Source organism: Uloborus diversus, chromosome 6 (genome assembly GCF_026930045.1).
Source record: "Uloborus diversus isolate 005 chromosome 6, Udiv.v.3.1, whole genome shotgun sequence".
Lineage (NCBI taxonomy): Eukaryota > Metazoa > Arthropoda > Arachnida > Araneae > Uloboridae > Uloborus > Uloborus diversus.
The window spans coordinates 88,612,004-88,627,920 of NC_072736.1; the positions used below are offsets into that span (position 1 = coordinate 88,612,004).

Sequence of the window (15,917 nt, forward strand, 5' to 3'; positions counted from 1 at the left end):
TCAGGTATTTTTTGATGAACTCACAATCACCCCTGGTATTTTTAAAGGCCTTCCGATTATTTTGTCTTACAAGATCGGCCTAATGTTATACCATGCCATTAGACAGTATCAAAATTGGACTCCTAACTCCCTCTCACCATACACAATCTATAAACTTCCTACTTATTTCATTGAATTTTCAATGATTATGAAAACTTTAATAATAACACAGAAGCATTAAAACAAGTATGAGGTGTGATAAAAAAATATGGTGAATAATTTTTTGTTCAAAAAAAGTAATAAGGCTACATAGAATTTGATTTAATCTCCTTCAAAGTACTGTGCTTGGCGAGCAATGCATTTATCCAAACATTGATTTCATGACTGGAACCAGTTCAGGAAGGTATCTTTTGGAAGAGCTTTCAGCTGTTCGGTCGCTGCCAGGGCCAGATTTGGAAGTGTGGAGGCCTCGGGGCAACGAAGGAGTGGAGGCCCCTAATCAGGGTTCGAAAAGATCATCATATTTTCGAAAATATCCGATACTTTGATATATAACCGAATATTTTGATATGTATGTATATATCCGATATTTTCAAACCATGAAAGTTAGGATATTTTGTAAAAATTTTATTGTGGGGGGCCCCTTTGTTGTGGAGGCCTTGGGGCAGTAGCCCCGCCTGCCCTCCCCTAAATCCAACCCTGGTTGCGGCCCTCTCAATGTCAGCAATGGTTTAAAAACGTTTTCCTTTAAGCACAGTTCTCCTTTTTTTGGAAGAGCCAGAAGTTACATGGGACAGATGTAAACAGACGAAAACACTTTTTCCAGCCAAAAACTCGCAAAAAAAGATTTTCCTTCAGTTTATCATTCAAAAGTGTGAGAACAAATTTTGCCCTCACTCCTCTCATTTGCTACTCTTGACTTAAAACAATTTAAACGAAACCGTTAGAGACGTTAAGGTCTTCCAATAGCTCCTGAATAGTCATTCGTCTGTTTGAATGAATAATTGTTTCCACTTTTTGCACATTTCTCTTCTGTTTTTGAGGTTACTGGACATCCGGCACGCTGCTCCTCTTCAACAGTCTTGTTTCTGTTTTTAAATTGGTCATACCACTTGTAGACTGTCTTCAGAGTTCCCACATTATTGCGGTTCACCAATTTAAACATTTCATAAACTTCTTTGATATTGTTTTGCAACTTAAAACAAAACTTAATGTTAATGTGTTGTTCAAATGCCATGTTTGCTGACAGACACAATAAATTTAACCTCACTCTAGCGGCTCTGGTAGATGACTAACAAGTTTGAACCTGTTACAATTTGTCCCTGCCTGTCTCAGCTGATCATGCTACTGGACAAATTACAGCATATGGATGCATTAGCAGTTGCTATAAAATTTCGTTCACCATACTTTTTGATCACTCCTTGTACATGATAATACAATTTTTTTTATTGAAACAAAGCATCCAGCATTGTTAAGCAAAAGTTCTTCATGCATGTATTTTGGAGTAATTTTTGAGCACGTGCTGGAAACATGTATGTGTACTGTGGTGATTAGTTTTAATTATAGATAAAAAGAAGAAATTGGCCGTACCATTGCTTTGTGAAAACCCGAAAAACACCAGAAACTTTCAGTTAAATATTTTTCCTGCTGCAAATAAAATTCAGAGGAATCCGGCAGTGACATGCAAGGCACCCAGGGGAAAAACACAAAGGAATATCACAATTAAAAACTCAGTATGTGGCTCGTGTGAAATAAACAGGGCGAGCAAACCCAGAACAATTTTAAAAAAGGCATTCTAAAGACAAATAGATTAAAATAAGTTACAAGGGCAAGTTAAAACATAAAAAAGGGGCTTTGAAATTTTTACCAGGCTCGATACTGCATGGAGAAGAAAAACAAGAGGACACTAAATCAAAAGAACGAACTCACCCATTTTGGCAGAAATACTGAAAATACTGCAGTCACTTTATTTTGTTAATACAAATCTTACAGAATCTGCCTTCTGAAAAATGAAAATTTCAAAATTTCAGGCCCTTAAAACTGTAAGTCATAATAATTTTTTGTTCTATGTTCAAATGTTGCTATCATGCTATCATTTAAAACGTTTTATTTTCTAGATTCATTTTTACCGAGCATGAAGATAATTTTGACAGCACAAGATACTTAAACGAAAATATAATTGATTGTAGAATAAAATGCCCCCCCCCCTTTTTTTGCGTAAAAGAATTTGCTATGAATATTTTACATGCATTTCATTTTTAAGAATTTACATTTTAAACAAACATTTAAATACAAAAAGCTGAATATTTGCTTGAGCATTTATGCAAAGTTGTATTAGTTTTTATTATCGACCCACATCAACTATTCAAAGTTGAACTAATTTTGACAAAATGCCCAGATACCACATCTGTGCTTAGTACGACAGCTTAATGAAAATCTTAATTTGGGTACAATCTTAGTCAATAGCAATGTACATGGTGTTTTTTCTCTTTTTTCCCTTTTCTTTTCTTTTACCGAATGTTTTATATTGAAAATATACTTATTTGTTGTTTCAGTTATAAATGCATGAATTTTTCAGGTTGAAGTGATGAAGCATTTTGCAGCTCGAGTGATTTGTCTTATATGTGTTCCAGCCATTTTATACATGTCATTCTTTTATATTCATTTAAAAACATTATATAAAAGGTACATATTTGGAAGTCAGTTTTATTTAAGCAAAAGTTTTATGAAATTGTTTGAATATATTATGTTAAATATATTTTATTATTTGAATTGTTATTATTGAGCAATCACGATTGCTTATTGTTCTCACTTGACTGTTTTTGACGTTCCTTTGATTTTTCCCTCCGCTACCCTCCGCACCATCAGCGTCGACAGACACACATACACAAACATATACACATACAAAAACATACACACAACTTCCCACACATTCATGCCTGCACACAGACACAAACACATATGCCTATACACACACATACACATACACCCCCACACATTCATACACACAACTACCCACACACTTATGCCAGCACACAGACACAAACACACATTCCTACACACACATACACATAACCCCTACACACAAACACATACCCCCACACACATACACACACTCGTGATTGCGAAAAACATAATTTGAATTCAAGATGTCAAAATACAAATTAATTTTTATTATTATTTTTTTAAATTTATTTTCCATTATGTAGCTGCTAACCCTTTTGAGATAACTGAGAGTGTCCAAAACTCTGGGATTTTTTCCCAATTGTTTGTGTAACTTTCACTCAGGCACACAAAATAGGAATATCATGATTCTTGATCTGGGGGAGGGAGGTGTCAATGATCTGTGATTTACTGTATTTTTCCTGATATTCAAGTTTCTCTATTCCTTGTTTCCTGTTTATTTTAAAAAAGGGTAACGAGTCCTTTACTATTTGGTCTGAAAATCCAACAGAAAAATATAATAGGAATTATAAAAGAAAGAAATGAAAGGGTACAAATCATATTTACATTTCCTGCCCCCACCATTTTGTTTTAAAAAATGATTTTGAAATGGTAAACATCACTTGGTTTAATGCAGGGTATCCCAACCTGTGGGAGACAACACTAATTGAGTTTGTGAAGCATTTCTTATGGGCTCGCGATATTCCTACTTAGAAAAATGTATATATTAGTTTTAAAACTATTACATCACACACACAAAAGAAAAAAAAAAAAAAAAACATGTTTTATTTTCCTTTTCAGGGAAAAATAAAACGGGGGGGGGGGGGGCTGCTAATTTTATGATAAAATGTTAATTTATAAAGCAAATTATAAACAAATCATGTTTGTTATTAATTATTCGGAATGCTTTTAGAGTCAATCGTTTATTGGCATATAAGTAAAGCTATAGGGAAGGACCTCATTAGTACCAGTAGCAAATACATACTAATATATCTTTGCTTCTTGTTTTAGTATTTTGATTCTTGGCTAAACAAGCAAATTCTTTTACAAACTGTTTCTCTGATTCCCTTTTTTCCCTTTCTATAACAGTCAAACCTGACTTATTTTTAAACAAATATCATAGCTTAATTTCTAGCAAAAGCAGTACAGGAGTCCTACAATCTTCAGATCTTATTTTTAGGCATAAATGGACTGAATTTTGTGTAAAATATTAAAATTTACATGACATTGAAAAGAAGTGGAGGAGCTTAGCTCCCATGAACTGCCATGCAAATTAAGTCCTGACTAACATTATCAGCATCGAAAGTTTTATTTGTTGTAGTAAATTCCTTTAATTGAGTAGGTAAACTATAGCTACATTACGCTTAAAGGATCACACTGCATAAAAGGTCTCACTATTGATTCATTCAGAAACTTTCTCTGAGTAAGGTTTTACCTGTTGTACTATTATAGAATATGAAACTAATCAACGAATGCCAAATTTAGTAACCTTTCTTCCTCCATGTACTAACTATTCGGTTTGCCAATCTATTTTCTTCCCTATTGTGATTTTCTTTGTGCCTGGAACTGAGCTAGAACATTTACTTTTCTTAAATTTTAAAATGAGAATGGATTGTCTGGCATGCCAAAAATTCAAATTTCTCGGCATGCCAGTTAATGTGGGGTAATCAGGAATATATATACATAGGGGGATCACACATATGGGGTTGCAGGTTGTTTAATTCACCGAAAAAGGGTCGCGAGGTACAAGAAGTTGGGAACCACTAGACTAAAGTTTGCTATTGGAAAGTGTATTAAGCTTGTTTCGAAACATGTGTCTTGTGAATTAGACTTTGGTAAATGTAATATTATTAGTACAATTTAAAATCAAGGGAAGAAAAGTTTTAATTCAATTGTAAAATACACCCAAACCTGTTTTTATTCAGTGGATAGGGGCTGCATAAAAAAAAGTGCATGAAAAAAATTATGCAAAACTTCATGAAAAACTATAAAAAGTTGTTTTCGCAACACAGTTAATTATTTTTTTTTCTTTTATGTAGTGGATAGGACCACATAAAAAGAGAGTCTCATGTAGAAAGTAACCTAAAAACTTATGACATACCTATCTTTTAATGAAATAAAAATAAACCAAGTCACAGTGACCTCCCATCAGGGTTCCTCTGTCGTAACTTGAAGATACTACCTCACCTTTCGCTTTATAAATAATATGGTCAATCTGATTGAAATTTTCATAGACCGCTGAAAAGCAATTCACACAAAAACAGGTTTGAGTGTATTCCTTTTATTTGCTGTGCTCTCTTTCCTTCGTAAGAAATTTTATCACAGCTTTTCCCTGTATGTCATACACAGATCTCCCGATTTTTGTAATTTTCATGGTTTTACGGCTATGTTATTATGACTTCAGAAATTTAAACACGCTTTTTTCACATGTATATCTTTAATTTGCTATCGTAATTTTAAGTTTTTCAAACCTTGTTTTCACTGTTATGAATGCAGTTTATACTTTAATAAATTAATCTTGAAAGACTTTCACGATCAACAATGCCTACCAGCTATTATTGGTTTATGCAGTCCTGTCTTTTTGTTATTTTTTAGTGGGTCGGGTGATGGATTTTTCAGCTCTGCTTTTCAGTCACAGCTTGAGGGGAATTCCCTGTATCATGCTCATATGCCAAGAGGTTTGTTTATGTCATGTAGAACATTAATAATAACTAAAGTATTTGTTGTTATTATTAACTAAAGTTTTTGTTGTTATTATTATTTTCTCAAACAGAAAAGTATTTTTTTTTATTCTCTTTGTTTGCACTTTGTTTCAAATTGTTTAACTGTATTAACTTAAATTTCTCTTATAGTTATTTTCATCAGTGTGAAATACATTTAAAAATCATCCAATTTCTTGATCCATAAGAATATTATGTGTACCTTTATATAGAAAAGAATATATTATCGCACAAATTTTGCTAATCCTACAGCAGACTCATGTTTTGGGATTGATTACAAGAGAGACCTAACCAGGCATATGCAATATAATTAACAAAACATTTTTCTGGTTACAAAGAAGCCTATAACATGTGTATGTATTACCTAAAGACAACAGTACATATTGTCTGTGGTTCAGCTCAAAATTATGGCTAAAAATCAAATTTTATCATGGTAGGAGTTCGAAATGCAAAACCTAATTTTTCTGTAAAATAATGCTGTACAATAACAAAAATAAAGAAAAAAAAATCTCGATTTCATTTCGGTGCATTTATACAAACATAGAAATTACAACGAAAAACTATTTCATGTAAACACATTATGTGAGGCGTCTCAGAACTCCTAACCAATAGAAATCAAGAATAAAATATAAATTGCTTTGAGGCTACATTTGTTATCAAGATTTGTCTGCTACACATTGAATGAATATGAATCATATGAAAATATTATGATTAGCTTCAATTTTTATTTTTTAACACTACACATTAATATATTAAAATTCTAAAATTGATCTTCCTTCAGAACTATTGATAGCATTCCTCATTTAGTTGTATTTTTGTGCATTATAACTTTCAAATTGATAATTGCTTTGAGTAAACTGTCTGATAGTTACTGGTACACATAATTAAAAGCAACTGATGTCAAAAGTTGCAGACAAAGTTGTGAATCCAAATAAATATAGAAAACTGCTTTTGCAGTTAAAAAGATAAGTCAAAACAGTGATTTCATGTTTGATTAGGAATGTAGGTGTCAGAAATTTTTGTTAAGCCACATAATTAAATGTCACCATATTATAACAAAGCATTGTGCATCCAGTGAAAACTAAATATTTTTAAAATTAAAGCATAGCAATTTCTAAGTAAGCTGTGTGTATAGTTTTGTCTTTATTGTTTTAGGATGGTACATTAGTGAAAAGTTAACTATTAACTATGATTAAGTCAAAGTAGTATATTTATAAATGTGACCATTTTAATGAGGAACTTGCATGAGTCAGATAATCGTGGAATGTTGATTGAGTTGAATGGTCTACAACTTAAAACTCTCAAAAATCAACTCAGTTTTTAAAAAACTGTCCTGTATTCTTCAAAATAACAACTTAAAATGATCTTAAAACGGAATGAAGCTCACATGACACAAAAAGAGGAGGAGCATGCGTCGACATTAAGATTCAGTCCCTGAACAATAGAACCAGTTCGGAAGGCGAGTTCAAACAAAGGGGATAGAGAACAGACCCTGTGGGATAGAGTGAAGCGTGATTTGCTGTTCGTTATTGAAAACAAAGGTGTTCTAATTTTAATCTTCAGAAGAGGAAGAAGTGTATATTCCCACTGAATAGATCACCCTCAACCTCCGAAATTCCTACAAGAGATACTAATACTTTGAATTGGACAGCAATATTTTATTCACAAGTAAATTATTTCAAAGTACAACTGTTTGCACAATAAAATAAATACAGATCGTTTATTGAGTACCTCTATATGTCATGGGCGTGGGGTTTACTTAGACACAATCCCCCCCCCCCCCCCGCCTTCCCTCATGAAAAATCCAACACAAGAAAAATTCATTTTCACCTGTAACTCATTAACTAATTCAAAAGTAAATCACTTAAAAGTGAAATTTTCAAATTAATAAAGAAAGCAAAAATGGAACATTTTTTCTTTATTTATAGATATCACTCAGAATTTTACAAACTAGACTAGTGTAAGTGACTGTCACAGCTTGCGAAAGATGCTGACACTTATAAAAACGTAAAATTTTGAAGATATCAGACAAATTGCTAGTGCCAAAGCTAGGGAGATACCTTTCCTTGCATGGAATATGAGGGAGATAAACCTTCTTAATTTAATACTTTATAGCACTAAGCAGGTTAATTTTACTGTTTTCTATCTTTGTTCATAAAATTGACATGTTTCTTTTTTTTGCCTAGTTCTCTGCAAATAATTTTCTTTCCTTTCCTTTTGTTCAAATTGATAATTTTGATCTGAAAAATAACACATGATGTGTTTAGTTAATTAATATTTAGTGTTTTTGTGCTTTTAAATGCTTATACATGTTTTCAGACTGATTTGAATACATACTGAATTAATTTTTGATTGATTGTTTTTTATCTTGTGTAGTGACAAATTTTGTACTTTTTTCAATATGTTTTGTAGTAAAATAGAAATACGATTTTAAATTAAAATTTTTTGAGAATTTAATCTTTCTTCAACATGTTTTTTCCTTATATTTTATTGTTTTTTTTCCTTAAAGTATTTTATTTATTTTTGTGCATGAATTTTTGCTGGCTAGAGATTTAAATAATTCAAAGCCCCTTCATTTTCTTTTAAACTTTAATTCTTAAAAATTACTCAAAATTAAAATCTAGATTGTTGATTTGAATAACTGTTTTTAATGCAGAAGTTGGTGCAGAGCAAAATGAAATAAATCAATACATGAGAAGTAACAGTCCATCCTCAAAGGAAATAAAATCATTTCAATTCGAAGAACAAAAAATAAAGAGAAGTGATCAGGGATAGCTTTTATAAAAAGCAAAACAATTTTATATAATTAATGCACAATTATGTTCGCTACTATAAAATAATTTTTGCAACAAAAGAGTGAAAAACACAGTTTAGTTTTTTTCTCTCTCTCTTTTTTATTGTGCTGATGGCATTCACCATTCTCATTTTCTCTTTTTGGTGTACTAAAAGTATTTTTTTCGCTGTGTGCAGATGTTGAACATTTGCTAAGAGGTACAATATAGTACTTGCAGTTTGTGCTTCGAGCCATCTTGAGAATCCTAGCGATGTTCTATACGCGTACATCTGTTCAGTACCAGAAGGAGATGGGAGAGGAAAGCGGGAATGAATATTGACGTCATCAGCGGACATGGGGAAACAAAGGGTACAGGGCTAAGAGGAAGATTTTAAGAATTAAATATAAAACTAACTATAAATAGAATAACTAGCAACTCGATTGAACTGAAATTGGTGTCTATCCTCATAAAATGATCTGAATTTTCATTTAAAAAAATTTAAAAAATGCTTGCAGGTTCCTCATTGGTACTGTTAGAACTTGTGCTTTAAACTCTCTAAATCTCTGACATTTTTTTAGCTGTCTACAATATTTTTTAAATTGCAGACATTTGTATTTTGAACCATCCCATCCATACAGAACATATGGCTTGAGGATAACTTTTGCAATAAAATGTTTTCAAATAAGTTGTTACTATGCAAAAAGTTAACCTGGGCACATTTCAAAAATATGATGTGTAGCACATCTAATACGTATATTAAGCACGATTACTTTGTTCAATCTACCCTTGCAGTAATGACCTTATGTTGAAGCAGTACTTGGAGTTAACATTTGTTGCCAAAAGTTATCGCCAAAACGAATTTGTGTTGCAAAACAAGTGTTCAAGACACATTCTTTTGAGTATAATTTAAAACAAAATATTCTATTTTGAAAAAAAAAAAAAAAAAAAACATTACTTTTTGGTCAAATGAAGCCATTATTATTTACGTAGAACATACTGTCACTGAGTTGCAGAAAAGACACATTGCGTTTGTTTACATTTTCATCCCTTCCTATTGGTTGGTAGCAAGGAAATTCAACGTAATAATTCCTTACGGGTTTGCAGATCCGTATTTTATTGCCATTTTTTCACTTTTTTTGCCACTTTTGAATCAAGATATTTTTGTATTGTAACCAATGAATATTTTCTCGCTCACTTTTGCAGCTTTTTTAATTTTGAACAATTCTATCGTAGAATGAAACCGTATAGTTGACGGTTCCACCGACTAATAAAAGTATGAAATTTAGAGGTGATTAATTTAAAAAGAGTCAAACTAATGCTTAGGGCACACACACATGCACACAGATAAAATTTTCCCTGAAACTGTTTTATGTAATTATAAAAAGTTGCTTGCAGTTGTGGAACATATGTAATTTATTTTTGCAATTTTGTTGTGATAAAATATTCTTTCCTATATACCTGATCTATGTTCTAAGTTTGTTTTCCAATGAGAAAGTTTAAATACATGTACTGGTTAAAATGTTCTCCCCATTAAATGTTTATTAATTAAATTATTGAAATTTAGTTTATGTATTTTCTGAATAAAAGTTTCAATTAAATCTCATACATTACAGTCGAACCTCGTTATCACGATGCCTTTGGGACTGTCAACAAAGTGTCGTCATAGCCAGAGCGACGTCGTAACCGGAATAGTTTAAAAAATTCATAATTAACCATTAGTTAACCATAAAATTAGATTTAATGAAGAAATTAATACTGTTTATGTTTGTAATTAGATTTAACTAGTGTAAATTTGAATTATTGGTGAATATAACAAAAAATATTCAATTAAAAAAACCCCTTCCCTTATTATTATTAATATTTTTTTTTTCCAATTCTACAATATTTTCCAATAAAATGTTGATTCATTTTTAAATAACATTTGTCACACTCCTTCTTCCACAAAATTACCAGTAAGAAAAGAACCAATAAACTCTTCACTTTGATCGCAATTTGATTAGATTTTGACGGCTTTCGAAGGTGGAGCTTAGTGTAACCCTTTCTAATCTTTTTATCCACTTCTAAGAGTTGTGTGTCCCTTTTCAATCTAATGAGGAGCCCCTTATCTTTTTTTCTCTCATGGGAGAAGCTTGTAGTGACCACCTACAGCTTAACGTAGCTATGGTCTTTCTCTTCTCTTGCTGTTTCCCTCGTCCAGTATTACAATCCTCCTGCTTTGAATTCCTTTCTATTGTCCCTCTTGTGAAAGTCTGAAACCTGACCTTTCAGAACTTATCTACTTGCCCCCCACCACTCTTGAGGTGTCATGCTCGGCCAAATCTCTTGTCAGAGTCCGAAGTTCCTACAACAAACATCTCCAGAAGTCTTCATTATTTTACTGAAAATTTTCAATTGCAAAGAAATATTTGATCCAGTGTCTGGGCAGCTCAAAGCGTCGTTGTAACCAAAGTTGCATGAAAAAAAAACTGTGGTAAAATCCAGAGCAACTTAATATTAAAATTATATGGCATAAGTTTGGAACTTTGAAAAATTGACGTGACATCCGGAGTTTCGTAAAATCCGGGTGTCCCGATAACGAGGTTTGACTGTATTAGCGTTTTGGAGGCATCTAAACCTTTCACACTCTGCACGTCATTAGACACGACAACAACCACAACTGTATTAGCTTTGCAGAAGAGTTGTTCCTAAACTGTAACAACTAATTTCAAAGTCAATCTTTTTTTTTTTTGTAAAAATATTGTTTAAAATAAACAATTTTCAACAAGTGATTTGTTGAGTTTATTACTTTGTTGTCCATATTTAGTTTTTGAAAAAATAAATGAATGAATGAAAATTTGTAATAATAATTAAAAATAATAACTCTGAAGTACTTGTTCATTTTTGCACGCACTTTACTATCTTTGACTAGATGTAGCATATGGAGCTGTTGTTACTATTAAAAACCACAGAACTGGTGGGGGATACCTTCATTCTCATTGGCATTTGTATCCAGAAAATATTGGAGCTCGACAACAACAGGCAAGTGTTTTTTTTTTTTTATCAATATAAAATGCTTATTTTTTTGCTTTTCTAACATGAATTGATTTCTAATTTGTATTAGTAAGTTTCAAGTAAAATTTTATGATATTCAGGCAAAAGAAACATCATTTTCAAAGTTTCCTTAATTTTTGACATTATTTTACTTAGTGGCACCCACACGGCTTTGCCCACAGTTGAAAATCAAAAGGTCATTCGGTTTGCCTGTATATTTTCAAATAATGGATGACAAATTTCTCGCCGATTGGCTATGTTCATTCACTTTCCCATTCTACGTCATGATAGTTTTATAATTTACTCGTACATCTTATGATAATTTTGCTCTGGAAAATGTTCTTGAAAGTGAAGTAGAAAAAGAATAAAATCAAATTTTCAAAAAATCGCTTCTAGGTGCACACCCCCATGCTACAAACTAACTTTGTGCCAAATTTTATGAAAATCGGCCGAACGGTCTAGGCGCTATGCGCGTCACAGACATCCTACAGACATCCAGACAGAGAGACTTTCCGCTTTATTATTAGTAAAGATAGTATACTCTTTGCCGCAGAGTAATTGAGGAATTACTAATCAAAACCACATATGGTTCATTCTAAACGAATTTTGGAAATTCACAAAAAAACTTTTATAAATAACCTTTTATGGAAAAATACATTTATATACAGTATAATTTTGATTAAATGATCCGGATTTAATGATTTCCTTAATTTAATGATTAAAGACCATTTACTGGTCCGGATTTGACTGCATTGAATATCTATGCTCCTTGATTTAACGATAACTTTTTTCAGTCCCTTGACTATCCTTAAATCAGGATTATATTGTAGATTAATTTAGTCTCCTTAATATTCTTGAGAGAAGGCTTTCAAATTTAGAAAGTCCAATAAACCTGTATTTAACTTTTTAAAATTAGGTCATGTCTTCATTTGATTGAATCTAATGGGCATATTTGTCTCTGATTAAAATCATAGCGGACATATTTGTTTTTGAATGAATCAAGAACCTAAAAACATTCACGGACATCCACATCAACCTCAACAGCAACAGTAGAACAAAGCTTGACAGCGTAGATCAGCTCCATGTCACATGATCGAAATAGCCGACTCCTATTAGCCAAATGGATATTTTTTATTGAAACTTCTATAGACATGTTCTTGTTTGAGTTACGAGTTTTAAAACAGAATTTAAATATGAAATACATTTCTTTGACTGAAACAACAATACAATGCTGTAGGAACTATCCTGTAATATTTGAATCAGCTGCTAATTTGATTTTTGTTGAAACTAGACGTGTGGTTTTAATTGGTCTCTCCTCAATTATCTTGTTTCTTCAAAAGCTCTGAAATTTTTTTTTATAACTTGGGACAGCAGATATATAGTAGCAAATATAGTAGTCTTTAAAAGTGCTTTGAATTTATAATTATCTGATAATAACTTTGAAATCTCTTCCCCAATCAATATTTGTTTCCTCCAAAAATCTCCTCTGCTTTTGATGTAAAATCTGTGGTAAAAGTGGGTAATCTAAAATATACTCCCCAAAAGTGACAAACTATCATTTATTGAACATTGGAAAACCTCTCTGCCTTTAAAATTTCTCGTAAGGCTGTTATAGGAAGGCTCGTATAGCTGTTAATATTCTGTAAAATTCCTGATTTTCATTCCTTATTTTAAAGTACTTTGGAAGTTCAGTAAAGACTTCCTGTAACAATATTTGATAAAATATATTTAACCTGTGCGGAGAAATTCAAGATTGAAGGAAGTCCCATATGTAAAACCTTTGAATCTCATTATTGTTTCCTTGTTGCTTTTTAACCATTCTAATAGATTAAACGTAGAAATGAATTGTTATTTTATTGAAAATCCATTTTAAAAATTTAAAGTAGGGCTTGAGTGAAATTTGCTTCTTGTAAAAGCATTTTTTTTTTTTTTTTTGCAAAATTTTGATTAGTTCTGAAGATTAAGGAAAATTTCCATGCATAATTTTAACACCTCTAAGCATTTAATTGAATGTTTGTAATTTCTAACTTTCAAAAGTAAAAAAACAAAATTTTGAAAGCATCATGCATTTCTGAAAATTGCCTGTTGTGTTTTTTGTTGTGTGCCTGTTGTGTGTCTGATTTCAATGCTTTTGCATCGTTGTGAGTTTTCAGTTATTTTGTATGTGGAGGAGTCATTCTAATACATGCTGTCTTAAATTGGCTTATTTAATTTCTGATTTGTTTTCAAAATATTATATTTTTATGAAATTGATTTTTGAAAAAATCTTTTACACTTGTAACTTCTTCACATAGAGTAAATTGCTTTGGCAATCCTTAATAATATTGTGAATGCCAAACTGAGTTTGTTTGTGATGCTTTTATATATTAACTACTCAACTCATTATTTTCTACTCAACTTATCTGTGTTATTGAATTAAGAGCTATAAACTGAATAATCCTTGTAAATTTGAATTTCTCTATTCTAATGGTTTAGCTTCTCTCTCTCTTTCAAAAGATTGGGTTATCATGCCTGAATGTGCATTTGTTTTGCTTTTTTTTTCTGATTATGCTTTTAATTTTTTTTTCTTTTACCATCAGGTCACTGCATATTCACATAAAGATGAAAACAACAAGTGGATGATCAAAAAGTTTGATTCTCAGCCAAACCCAAATGATCTCAAAAGTTCCATTGAACTTGTTGCTAATGGAGATCTGATTAGATTAGAACATGTTGTGTAAGTTACTTAAATCATGTGAAGTACTTTTTATGCTTTACGCTTCTTTGCTCTATTAAATAGCTTGCTTTATCATTTTTTACTTTTGTAACAAATTTTGCTGATTTCAACTTCATATTTGAGGGTTTTTTTTTTTTAATGTTACTTCCAAACATTCTTACAACATTGATGGAAAGGATGCAGATTTCTGGGTTTTTCGGAATTTCGATCGTACAATGTGTATCACTAAAGTACCTTGTGCAAGCGTTACCCCCCCCCCCCCTTGATTTTTTTTTTTGTTGTTGATTTATATGTATAAATGTTCTACATGAAAAAAATGTTTATAAAACTTTTGACTATTTTTTTTTTTGAACTTTGCAGTATAGTGATAGTTTAAGTTTGCACAAATGCATTAAATTACCATATTACCCCGCATTAGATGGCCTGCCACAAAATGCAAGGTTCGCCAGATTTTCAAGAACCCTTGATCGGTCTAAGAGAAAGTATGAAAAAGAAATATGTGTGTAAAGCTTGCTGATATATTTGGATATAGTTATGAAATTTGTTAGGGATCAAATTGAACCGCACCATGGTTTTAAATATAAGTGCTAATGATCAGAAAATTGTTTATGTTACAAATTTTTAAACCTGGCAAATGGTTGTTCACCTTAAATTATTAAAAGTCATAAAAGGAATTTTTTCTTCAATTGATACTTTTCACATGGTGATAAAATAAGCATTTGGATTCAAATTAACTTGTTCCACAGTTCTAATGTTAATGGGCTATGCCAGGTAATGTTCCTCATGGCTCATTAATTGCTATTCAAATGCTTAATACTTAATGTATGTATTGTTCATTTTCAGAACCAGGCGAAATTTACATAGCCATAAAGAAATGGCCCCTGTCACTAAAAGGCATCATCAAGTGACCTGTTATGGCGAAGTAAGCTTCTATTTTGTGGATTTAGTTCTGCTGCTTTTCAGTATTTTTTTAATGCAAAATTAAAGTTGAGATAATTTTACGGTTTTAAACTCACTTCTAATTTACCCATAAGTATAATTTTTTTCTTTGCTAAAACACTTATAAAATTTGGTTAAACTTTGACAAATAAAGTCAACATGAGTAAAAAAAGTAGAATTTGTTTTATCTTAACTTTACAGCATTTTTTCCTTCTCTTAACATTTGCATAAAGCAAATTACATCCCGATTTCCCTGAGTATCATGTTATCCATCTTTCTTGCAGAACCATAATAGTTTGGGAAATTATGCAACTGCAATGCTAAAAAAGAAGGGAGAAACAAAGAATATTTTAACTATAAGTATAAAAGAAATGTTTGGGAAATTTTTGAGGTTGTATGAACATTGGAAACTCTCGACCAGCTACAGCCTTGCTATATATACAAAGTTTTTAACGATTTTACAACAATTTATGATGCTTGCAAATGGTTTTGTGCAGGCAACAGGGTGATTCAAACTCTAAAATTATTATTCTACTTGCCTCCCCGCCTCCCTCTTCCCCTGCTTGCTTCACTCATCAACCCCTGTTCACCTACTACGGTGGCTCAACGCTGCCTGTGGGGAACGACAACTGGGGATTTAGACCTTTAACAGTATGTCCCTTACATCCTGAATGTTCAGCCCTTTATCTCCGACCCTTGAGGTTTAGAGGCATGAGACAAGGTGGAATGGCTCCCCATGAATGTCCTGTATCCCAGGGTACCAATATTTACCTGGTAGACATTCACAGTCCAAAGAAGTTTGAGTTGCTGCCTCAC

At 31.9% G+C, this 15,917-nt stretch overlaps 1 protein-coding gene across 1 annotated transcript in view; it reads left to right on the plus strand.

Moving 5' to 3' along the window:
- The window catches only part of LOC129223885 (protein O-mannosyl-transferase 2-like), a 79,395-nt gene that overhangs the window by 30,556 nt on the left and 32,922 nt on the right, over positions 1–15,917 (plus strand). The window contains exons 7-11 of the mRNA XM_054858257.1: positions 2,558–2,664; positions 5,518–5,600; positions 11,325–11,434; positions 14,026–14,162; positions 15,006–15,084. Coding sequence (XP_054714232.1) covers positions 2,558–2,664; positions 5,518–5,600; positions 11,325–11,434; positions 14,026–14,162; positions 15,006–15,084 — 516 coding nt within the window. The remainder of the gene's footprint in view (positions 1–2,557; positions 2,665–5,517; positions 5,601–11,324; positions 11,435–14,025; positions 14,163–15,005; positions 15,085–15,917) is intronic.